At 36.0% G+C, this 11868-nt stretch overlaps 1 protein-coding gene across 2 annotated transcripts in view; it reads left to right on the top strand.

Annotated features, from left to right (window-relative positions):
* Positions 1-10241: 10241 nt before the first annotated feature.
* The window catches only part of arhgef2b (rho/rac guanine nucleotide exchange factor (GEF) 2b), a 39072-nt gene continuing 37445 nt past the window's right edge, over positions 10242-11868 (top strand). For both annotated transcript variants that reach the window (XM_055209577.2, XM_055209576.2), the window contains exon 1: positions 10242-10528. In XM_055209577.2, coding sequence (XP_055065552.2) covers positions 10463-10528 — 66 coding nt within the window. In that variant the 5' untranslated portion in view covers positions 10242-10462. The remainder of the gene's footprint in view (positions 10529-11868) is intronic.

Genomic DNA, 11868 nt, shown 5'->3' with positions numbered 1-11868 from the left:
CTAGAAACAGCTAATCCTGGTTGTAAGCTTAAACTTAAAACAAACTGTAAACTTAATTCTGATATCTGATTGGTTGATTGAAATGTTGTCCCAGGGTCAACATAACGTTGCCCTGAGGACATCAACCACTTGGCAAAATCAGGAGATCCGTAATTACAACATGGATTAAACACATTGGTAATTGAGATGATTAAACTGGAGACTCTGGAGTCTGTCAGTTGTTCAAGGTTATTTCCTGTATCTGGTGGTCCCCTACGCAGGTCACTCCTGTTTCGTCTTGTACCCAAAAGACCATCCATCCATGGACTATCCCTTCCGTGTCCTTAGTTTAAGTAAATTATTTTAAAGTTTCCTGTGTTTGCCCCCTTGTGGGTATTTTATGTTTTGTGTCAAGAAATGTTGTCTGCACCTGGGTTTCACCTTACCAAACCTGACAGAAAGCCCTTTCAGGAGGCTCATTTTTATTATCAATCTAGTTTAAATAGCTTTGAATTATTTGTGTTGCTTTCTGACCACAGTCTGCCCACCACAAACCATTGTTTCTGATGGCTGTTGGTGAGGTGTAATGTCCAACACACAAACGCAAAAATAACATCCTGTGTTGTGAGGTTTAGATTGACTGTAATGTTAATTGATTATAATATTGTTGCTAATAATGGCAACAGTTTTCGTACATTATATGTGTATGCTGCCATAATACATAATAACATAATTAGTATTATATTTGTAATTAGTATAGTATAATAACAGATTTAGTTTGATGGCTTGTGGAATGTTTTTATGATCAGCCCTTTATAATAATCATTTATCAACAGAGGGGTTTAAAATGACAAAAAAATACATTGTTGCTGTTTAGTTACACTACTAAATCAATCATGGCAGACAAACTCAAATGCAGAGGAAGGTTAAGTTTTTATCTATGATTTGTTTATCAGCGTCGAATTAAGTGTTGCAACACAACTTATGCAACTTAATAAAAATCAACAAACTTTAGATTGCAGTAGCTATTAGCTCCTTACTGGTGCAACCTACTCTAAAAAATGTAATCACTCCATCTCAAATGATTACACCAAACAAATCCACTGTTTATTAAATAATACCCACTGGCATGACCCCACAAGAGCTAATCATGTCTAGCATTCCTGCTCTTGGAGGTGTCCTGCTGAGGTCCTGTGTAAAGAAGATGTCAAATGTTTTTAGCTCGTCCACTTTAGACCACATTACATTCAGAGGTAGTTGAAAACGAATTCGATCATATTGCTTTTGTGGTATAGACGCTCATGTGTTTGAATGTATTCGAACCACCACCAAAGACCGCCTACTCTCTGCCTATTGATCTAATGTGATGAACCGAGTACAATGTTTTTCCATTGGTCCTGACTTCTAGAGCAAACCCACAGTGTTCAGCGCTACCGTTGAGTGTGTTTACATGCACAGAATAAGTGAATAACTTTTAAAATCTGCTTATTATAAAACCTGTTTTCATGCGTTTACATGCAAATCAATAAACCTGCTATGCAGAAAACTACCTGTGCTGATCAGTTTTTGCTTAAACCTTTTATGGGCTTTCCCTAATAAAAGAAAACCGTTTTATCCATTAACATGACCCCTCAGTGTAAACGCACTCATTGATAAATCAAATGTGACTCCGCCTTTTAGTTTTGTTTCATTTTGCAAGCGTGTGAAAGTTACACGAGCTTATTTCATCAATTGCTCTGAATTATCTGAGAAAGCTCTTATATGTAAAATACATTGTGCAGCATGTTTACTAACAACACAAGAAGCGGTACTCTGACATAATATTAGTGTGTGTCATTTCTTCCACTTGTGTTTTGCGGACTAGCCCAAAGACCATCCCCTCAAACTAATCAGGACAGAAAATACCAATGTCTCTCTCTCGTCCACTTGATCTGATTGTCCAAAACATCTTAATACCAGGGGCATGTTCAAGTTCAAACCGGTGCACAACGTTTTGCTACGGTTTTCCGGTTGACATGTTTCCTGGAAATGGTGTGAACCGGTCTGCAACAGGGTTTGAAATACGTTTTTTCTTGTTTAGTGAGTGTGACAGAACTGCAGTCCAATCAGCAGCAACATGTAAATAAACCACGCGGTACTAAAGAGACAGCTCTTAGATTAATGGATCCAAATTGTAATATTCTCTTTCATTCTGGATGACAGGGGGAGTGACTGTAATTTCTAGGCTATTTTACTGTTCCTGCTAAAAAACAATAGACACCATCACAGAAATTCTATTGGTTTTATTGGGAATTTTATTGGTTCTAATGGAATATGGCCCAAAACACACTACAGTGTAGTGGTTTTAATGGTAAAAGCTAATGGTTTCTATTGGTATTTTAATGGAAACCAGTAGACTTTTCCGTAATGGTTTTATTGTTTTTTTCAGCCGGGGTATTAAACATTCATCAGGCTCCGGAAACATTTCAAGAACACAAAGAATGGCCTTCTCAGCAAGTTGCAACCCTTGCGTCATCAGAACGCATCACCGTTTCTGTGTAAAAAACATTGTGCAATGTTTTGTCAGGGCTGAACACAGCCCAGGTGTGAATGTGCTCCGAGATTCACTCCAATCTTAATCCAAGACATCTTATCCAGCTAATCAGGAGCTTTCTTTGCATACTAAAAACTTCCTGTCAGGTGTGTTGAGACAAGTTGGAGCTAAACTCTGCTGGACAGTGGCCCTCAAGCACAGAGTTTGGAAACCCCTGGATTAAAACAACTAATGAAGGGCACTTTTGAAACCCTTGTGTGAACTGAATGAATTTTTTTGTTTAAAATCAGTAGTTCGGACCGTGTTTCAGATGGGCCAAGTCATGTGATTTTAGCAAACAAGTCTTTGTTATGTAATGTTGTTTCAAAGCAGTTTGAAAGTATGATCACAACATAAACCCATGTGCCAGTGTGTGTACTATGGTTTTAACCAGTGATTCTCAACTCCGCTCATGGGTACCCGCTTTTCTTCACATTTTGTTTGTCTCCCTTATTTAAACACACCTGTGTCTCAATTAGCTCCCTTGTTCAGTTTTCTGGGCACTGATCCCCCATTTTAAGGGCTGTCTCAATCGCAAAATCTTTCCAGTGCACTTGAACATTCATTCCCTAAAAATTCCCATAATTCAACGCAAAAAAATCACACTCTAAAAAAATTGGTGCTAAATAGTACTAAAAACTAGTAATCATAGGGGAACCATTTTTAGTGCTATATAGCACCTACATAGCACCTATGAAGAACCATACGGGATGATATAGCACCACATATGGTTCTACATAGCACAATAGGGTTCTACAGAGGTGCTACATAGGTGCTATATGGCACTTAAAATGGTTCCTCTATGATTACGAGCCAGCGTACCACTTTTAGTGCTGTTTAGCACCGTTTGTTTTTAGAGTGCAGTGAACATTGATGGTCCCTATGTTCCTTTATCTTTTCTAAAGACAAACGTTTGTTTTAGTTTTATTATAAACACACATAGCTATAGGACCAATCTACTTAATGTAATATTCCTCCAAATTTATGCACAGATATGTAAGAGAATAATGTTTTCATAATATACTTTAACATGTTTAAAAATGAAATCAGAGAGATGTTGGTTTTGTCAGTTATGAATAACAGCTGTGAATTACCACAATGCGCTTAAGCAGCTACGTCACAGGAAAATAAGTGAACAGTGTCCCAATGTGAAGTGAGCTAAAGTCCTTATTAGTGCCCGAACCTGCATACATGATAGGCCTATACTGATTCACAACCTTGGGAATGGATTGAGACACAGCCTGTGTCTGTCAGATAACAGAGACATACAACATTACAGAGCAGTGGGTCGCCAGGACTGGGTCTGAGAACTAATGGTTTTAACTAATCTCAGGTCATTTTATTGCACTCTATAAATAGTGCTAAATAGCACAAAAAGTGGTTCACTGGCTTGTAATCATAGAGGACCACTTTAAGTGCTATAGCACAATTTTTTAAAGGTTCATAAAACTGTAATGAATCAATTGTTTTTGTACTGATCTATGGTCAGTGCTCACCTAACGACGCCTAGTTAATTGCCTGACGTAAACCTACTATATTTTGCTACAAAATCAAACAATATGATGTTATAGGTTATTGATTCGGTAGGAAAAATAGGACAGTATGGTATTTGAAGTACATTATATCTAAGAGGATGGAGTAAAAAGATCCAGGTGTATTGTAAGGGGGGCATTTTTAAAACTTTGAGAGCAGCTTTGTGAGGTTCATAAGCAAATTAGTTACTGATAACAACACCTGTGCTCCAAACACCCTTGTTTATTGGCAAACATCTGGTGGAGGTTAAAAACACATATTGATGTTTGTAGACAATGTAGGAAATGTTTTCACATCTTTTGGGCATCCCAGAGGGGAAAAGAAGAACACAACCTTTTTGTTCTTAATTTTTTTTTATTATAAGCTTTAATTAGAATAAAAATACATAAGAAAGGAACGTGAGAGTTAACTGTCTATTATGATATGATTATCCTTAAATAAAACACAGAATAGACACAATTATATTTAGCTGAATTTAAAGGGTTTATAATAAAACATTTGCAATTGTAAAATGCGTCAAGCCTGAAATCTCGTTGCTTTTCCAAAAGGTGTCGCTAGCACGCAGTGTTTCGAGGGCTTCAATTAATTCACTACTTAAAAAGCTTCGTTTCTCACACCACAACAGTAAACTTTAACAGCTAACTATTTCTGCTTCTTCTTTATAACAATACAACATTCAACTAACATTTGAAACATAGATGAATGTTAGTAAATACAAACACATGATTATGACATAAAAAAAATATTTTTCACCATACTCATAACAGCTGGACTATTACAGTTTCCCCTCAGATTTCCTCATAAAGCAATGCAATGCAATTCTCATAAAGCAATGCAATGCAATTCTGTTTGACCCTTTCCCCCCTCTCTACTCAAACTTTTTTTTTATTATTACCTGTCAGTAACAATTAACATTTGTATTATACATACAAAAAGTATTATACAATAACATAGTATTATAAAGTAATAAGAACAAACATTCTTTTATGAGGGATTTACAGTTATAAAAATAATAAAGTATTAATAATGGAATAAATAAACAAATAACAATAAAATAAATAAAGAAAATAAATAAAGAAAAAACATACATAGACATAAAATAATTGTTATATTTTTACTCAAGTAGGGGGTAGGAAAGTCCATCTAAATATTATATCTCAAATTATAGGTGAATTCAAAACCTTATTTAAAATCTGGTATGATTTAACTGCTTTTTTGTTATTCTTTAATTTACAAAGAGATTCAGTTAAACTTTTTAATTCTGAGCAAAATGCAATAAAATTAGGTTTTGAGGCTGTAACTTTACACTTATGAATATGACCTTTTCCAAGCAAGCACAGGATATTAATAGTATTGTTTAAAGGAACAGAACCAGTATTACATGACAAAAACAGGACCATTTCTTCAGTGAAGTCTCTCTACTCAAACTGGTGCTTCCTTGATTCAATTCTTGCACCATGAAGAGGAACGAGGAGGCTTCTAGAGTAGTCATGATACACAGACTAAACCTGACCCATGTATAACCCCCCCCCCCCAAAAAAAATCAAAATTCTTTAAATCATATTCAAGCACGTTAAAGTTTTTTTTAAATGTAGACTTATTTCAGGCTATATAATTAATATTGATATCATATTCATTTTAAGATGTTTTTATTAATGTTGTTTTATTTGAATGTAGTGGCTTATAAACTCAAGTATGTGTTTAATATTTTTTATTGTTTTAGTGGAAAGTTTTAGTGTTTAATGCACTTGATATTTCATAATAAATTGAGAATTAACTTCTTATGGATGGAGAGTAAGGATATGCCTTTTCATTTAATGATTTGATTCCCCTGTTTGAAATTGTGTCCTACTCCTGCCCATGCAAGAAAATGAAGTGAGGAAAGGACATTAGGATGAACAGATAAGAAATGAGAAGTATCCGTGTGAACCTTGTGGTGACGAGGAGAAGTTTTCCAGCCAGATGTTGAAAAGTGATTCTCGAGGCTTCATGCACGCTAGGGACACCTGCTGGACAATGCAAATATTGCGTGCTTGGTTCAAAGGCTTGATACACTAACATAATATTGACACAAACACAGCATGCACTATGCTGTGCTGACTGAGATTTATGAGGAAAAATGATTGTAGTAGCAACATAAACCACTTGGAAACTTAATGTGGAAACTTTGAAATTACAATTTGTTGACTTGATGATTAGTTTACATGTAGGCCTACATGAAACCGCAATTGGGTAATTCGTATTAATTGATGCGTATTTGGCGTTCTGTCTGGGGAGGGCTCTGAGCTCGAAATTCGGCCCGAACCCAGAGAACCCCCCACCCCACCCCTTTATAATCACTGGGAACAGAACTAGGGCCGTGCACAAACCTTTTGAGGGGCATGTGCTGAAACTGAAAAAGGGCACCCCCTCCAAATAAATATCACATAATAATCGTCTTAAAAGCTTTATATTTATTCACTATTAATGAATGACAAATGACATTTTATGATCGCTTGGCATTATACAGTGCAAAGGATATCTGGCCTTCCAAGTTAGCTTTAACAATTTACCTCCTGGGTTGTTGTCTGTATTAGGCCTATTTGTAGTCATGTGAACTGCTCTTGTGTACTCGCTCTTATTTAATTGTATAATATATTAATGTTCATGTTTTTCTCTGCTTAAACCCAGGCTATAGAGTGAGGTGAGGGGGTGGTGGAGAGATGCTGTGGAACTTGTCGCGGGATAGAGGTGAGAGACGGTTTTATATTCCCTGAACGTGTGCCTTCTAAACTTTGTTAAAATAAAACTTCATTTAATAAATAAGCTCAAATTTTTAAATGTTCTCTCTCACAATAATGTTATGTTTGTAGGCAACTGGAGTCATTTCAATTACTTTAATCATGAATGTATGTGGTTTTCAAAACGTTGACCACCTTTCAATGGCATTACAAATCTAGAAAGAACCAGGATATGATTTCAAATAATATGGTTGTGCTCAGCTAAAAAAGTCATATACACCTGGGCAGGTTAACTATAAGGGATTCTCTTTTTATCTTATAGTAAAGCGGACAATTTGATGTGGTTACCACCATTAAGAAACATCACAAGCAAAGCCAACAATATTTGTCAAAGTAAGGTGCCTGAATGTTTACCTTTCTCTCTTTAGCTTGATTAAACAGTTAATTTATGAAGCAGCAGATATTACAGTGTAGGTCAAACCATATCTTCATCCTTATTTGTGTTAGCTATAGCATATTTACTAAACTTTATTAGGGAACTATGGTATCTCATAAATCACATATGTGTGCTACTTCTTACAGATTAGGTGTGTTTTCCCATGAGTCACACACAGATATTAGTTCTCTTTGTTCATTACTTGTTCATTTAGATTTGAATAATTCCACAAATCTTTGTGCTTTTGCATATTTTTAAAGGAGTTCCTAACATGAATGTAATAAAATTAAATTGACTTTAATAAAAATAACTTCAAAGTTAACTTTAGATTATCGTTTAAGGTATACGCAGCTGTTACATTGAGGATCTATTTTCCTTCATCTTTGTGACCTGATTTGGTCAGGTTGATGGGTAGCATGGGAAAACATTGTATTACAGTGTGTACCAAAAAACGTGATATTTCTGTAATAAAGTTACAACAGAGTGGTTTTTAATAGAGTTGAACAGCTGGGTGCACATTGTATGATTTTAAATATTCCTTTATGATTGTTGCTTGTCAGATTGTATGAACATCATCCGACCTAAAAGCCACGTCACAATGTGGGACCTGACATGTATGTCATAAATGTCAGACTACAGTCAATACTCAAAAGAAGACTTGTTGAGTTTTTTGGTCATAGGTTATAGCAGGAAACTCTGCAGAGCTATGTCTTGAAGCTTCTGACCATAAGAGAATTTTTTTTGGAGAGAAAATGTTATCGTGGTGGCCATTAATTGGTTGTCTGCAAACATTTTGGCCTAGGATCGTAGAAATCTTTCAAGATTTTCCAAATTCATTTTAGATTGTCCATACCGGTGGCTTCATTTTAATCTCCCACATATTTGCTTGTGTTTTCCTTTGCTGATGAGGTATGTGCCAAGATCTAAAGATTTCTGTGAGGTCTTCCGAAGGTTGTGAAGAATACAATCTTCATAATATTTAAAATGCATCATTCCACTGTTAGAGAAAGAAATGTCCCAGTTAAAGGGGCCATGGCATGAAAATCTGACTTTTTCCATAATTAAGTGCTATGATTGGGTCCCTGGTGCTGTTATCAACCTAGAAAATTTGAAAAAGATCAACCCAGTAACTTAGTTTTGGTAAACCATTCTCTACAAGCACATGAAAAAATAGGTCGTTGAAATGTGGCTCTCCTTATGATGTCATAAAGAGCTCTTATTATAATAATACCACCCCTTAATCCAACCACAGCACTGCCATTTAGTGCAGAGAAAAAAATAATTCACAAAACAATTGAGTTTCAATTTCAACAAACCACCATCATTTGTGATCAGTGTTTGCACTTCATCCTCTCATGTGCATTTTAAAGGACACACCCAAAACGGCACATTTTTGAACACACCTACAAAGTGGCAATTTTAACATGCTATAATAAATAATTTATATGGTATTTTGAGCTAAAACTTCACATATGTGCTCTGGGGACATCAAAGATTTATTTGACATCTTAAAAAATTCCTGTGACATGGCCCCTTTAAATTTAGCCCACGAGCAGTATAAAAAATAGAAACTAGAACCAGAACGTCATGATTTCTCATAAAGTTGTTTATTCACAACAGAACATAGAAAACATATCAAATAGCACTAATAAAAATACAGATGATCTCTTTCCTCTTTAGTCGTTCACTTTGTTTTTTATATAGTCATACCTGATTGTTGATATTGATTTTCCCCCTAGTCCTTTCCACATAAAGATTTCTCCAGATTTTTTGAATCTTTTTGATGATATTATAAAGGATGTTCAGATATTTAAAGTCTTTACAATTTTTTGTTTTGAGGAGTGCAAAGGGGGCTATTTCAGACACAGCCCCATGCAGTCAATATCCCATTATCAACAGTGTTGTCAAGTCTGCGTTTTTAAATTTTTTCTAGATTAAGAAATAGTTAAAGCAGAGTTCATGTGTTTTAAAGGAGGCGTGGCTTTGAAGAGCAGTCTGAAGGGAGGGTGTTTTTTCTAAGCAAAACCCGGAAGCGAGCTAAAATTTTAACACTTTCGCTTCTATCATCCCAAAGTCAATTGTTTTTTTTTCAATAGGGTAACTCCTTAAATAAGATCTTGGGTTTACATAAGCCCAATATATATTTGTTTCATTCTATGACATAGACACACCAGTAATACCCCCACTTTTGAAAGCTTTAAAGTGTCTTTAAAAGGTCAGTTGTTAAGTTGCCACATGAGACTTCAGATTTTGTCTGACACTTTACCTGTCACCACACATGAAGATCTCAAAAACAATGCAACAAGGGCAAAATTCCCAAAAAAGTTTAATCCATGTCCTTATCAGGGAACATGTTTTTATGTGTTTAATACATTTTAAAAGAGCTGTCAACTTCCGGATTGGCATACAAAAATGCGTCGCCCCTGGCTAGCCTTTCAAAAACTGCTTATCCTACATTTAAAGTGCTCAGTTTAAACATATGTTTTATATTCTGTTTTGAATCAAATCTGTGTTTATGAGATTTGGAATTATTGCATTTTCTTTTCATTTACATTTTAGACATCCCAATTTATTTCTGATTTGGGATTATATTACCAAACATTTAAGAAAGTTAATAAATACTGTAAAATATTTGCTGATTGTTAGTTTATGTTAGCTAATGCATTAAATAATGTTAAGAAATAGAAGGCTTACGGTATAATCACAAATGATTTAGATGTTTAGATTAGATTTAGATAGAATAATGCTTATGAGCGATTAGAAAAGCATTAATCGGTTTAGGGGCCGTGCTCTTAACATGAGTGTTTTGTTGCACTTTGTTGAGGATTTCCCTTGACTTCCCTTCTTGAACACGCACGCACACACGCACACCATGTGGCGCATCCTGCTGTGCAGTCTCTACTGTAGCAGCTGTGATGGGCGGAGTCTCTCGGTGTTTGCCTATTTTGATAGGTCAAGCGGCTGTCAATCAGAGAAATACTCGCCTGCTATTGGTTGAAAGTCTGATTGGGATCAGTATCACACCGATGAAGGCTGTTGAGTTTCCTGTAAAAAACGCTTCATTAAACACAGAGTTTCCTAAAGACTAAATTGTGGATAAATTTACACGCATTTTTATAATTTTATATCTGTCGTTGGATGCTTATTTACCGGGTACGCTACAAACCACTGGATTTTAAACTGCCCGGCTCCTGTTGGTGGAGCTGATTTTATTTCCTCGGCATGTCCCGTCCATCCGAGCCGTTACCGAAAACACGCCATGAAAGAATGAAAGATACGAATCAAAAGGTGAGTTATAATCGAGTTATAACGTTTTAACGCTTTATCTTTGAGCTTATTATTGTCTTTATTAAGCACACACAACTAGGTAAATGCACCATTATGCATACACGTTTGCACGGTAAGCAAAATCGTAAACTCAATGACATCAATTTAGTACATGTATGTTGATAAATGGCTCCTGACACGAACGTGTTGTGAAGGTTTGTTGCGTTTCATTATTTTCCCCAGGGTCTGATAGGTCTTGCTTTGTGTCTTTATTATGCGACCAGAGGTAGAAAATAAATTAAATGTCCACTTATTTATATGTTTTTGCTCGTACAGTTCACTCTGTCTCTTATAAATGGTCTTTTGTATATCACAGATATGTATGTATGTGTATAACGTTAGTCCATTGTGCGGTACTATGAACACGTTGTCGGGAGCGCTGAAGGGAATCAATGGGGGAGGGAAATACAAAGAGAGTCACTGCAGTGTGTTAGCCAGCGCATTTAAACAAATGCTGCATTGCCGTACACATTCACCCGAAGTTTTATTTTATCGGATTCTCTTCAGGGTTTCAATATGTATAAGTTTATCATCCTAATATACCGGTCCCGCTTTCTTCCTGCCCGTCCTTATCGCTATGGTAGTATCATCGTATCTTTGTTCTTATATTTAGGCTACTTATTGACTGTGCTTTGCTTTGCTATCATGAATTTGTGAAATCACTTTTTATTAACACACACATATATATATATATATCGAGTTTAGTCTGTTCAATTCTTTGCTTCTCGTATTACTTTTGATAGCGAGCCGATGTCTGTTAAGTGACGTAATTACTTCCCTTTGTAGCTACACTTCATTTGCATGCTTGCGTATGTAAGCTTTGCATTTTGTTGAAACCTGTAAAATTGACTGTATTTGATCTGACCCATTTTTAAAGTTAGATCAAACTTATTGAATGAGATATTTAGACATTGCGTACTTGCTTTACAGTAAGGCACTTACAGTGTACAGTGCTTTTGACCTTGTAGGTGCTGTGTGTTGTCCTTTTACAACTGCAGCCATGTACATGGTCAGACATAACAGGTAAAATGCAAAGTACATCTGTTGTACCATCTATGAAAAATGGATAAAAGGATTTTGGCGAGAAAAAAAAGCACAAACACAGCCTGAGAGCCTTCTCAGAAAAGAGCATAAATGTGAGAACCTGAGGTTTGCAGAAGATGATGTGGAGCTGCTAGTATTTCCTCTGCCGTGAATGCCCCTTTTTCACTTGGGCTGGTCCCAGAGCCTGTGCCAAATCTGAACCTCGGTTGCGCTTTTCCACCAAAAACCTGGTGGTTTGGTGCCCATATCCAATTTCA

The sequence above is a fragment of the Misgurnus anguillicaudatus genome, chromosome 10 (genome assembly GCF_027580225.2).
Source record: "Misgurnus anguillicaudatus chromosome 10, ASM2758022v2, whole genome shotgun sequence".
NCBI lineage: Eukaryota > Metazoa > Chordata > Actinopteri > Cypriniformes > Cobitidae > Misgurnus > Misgurnus anguillicaudatus.
Note: the sequence above shows the minus strand (reverse complement) of the source record. Positions and strands in the feature narration are given on the sequence as shown.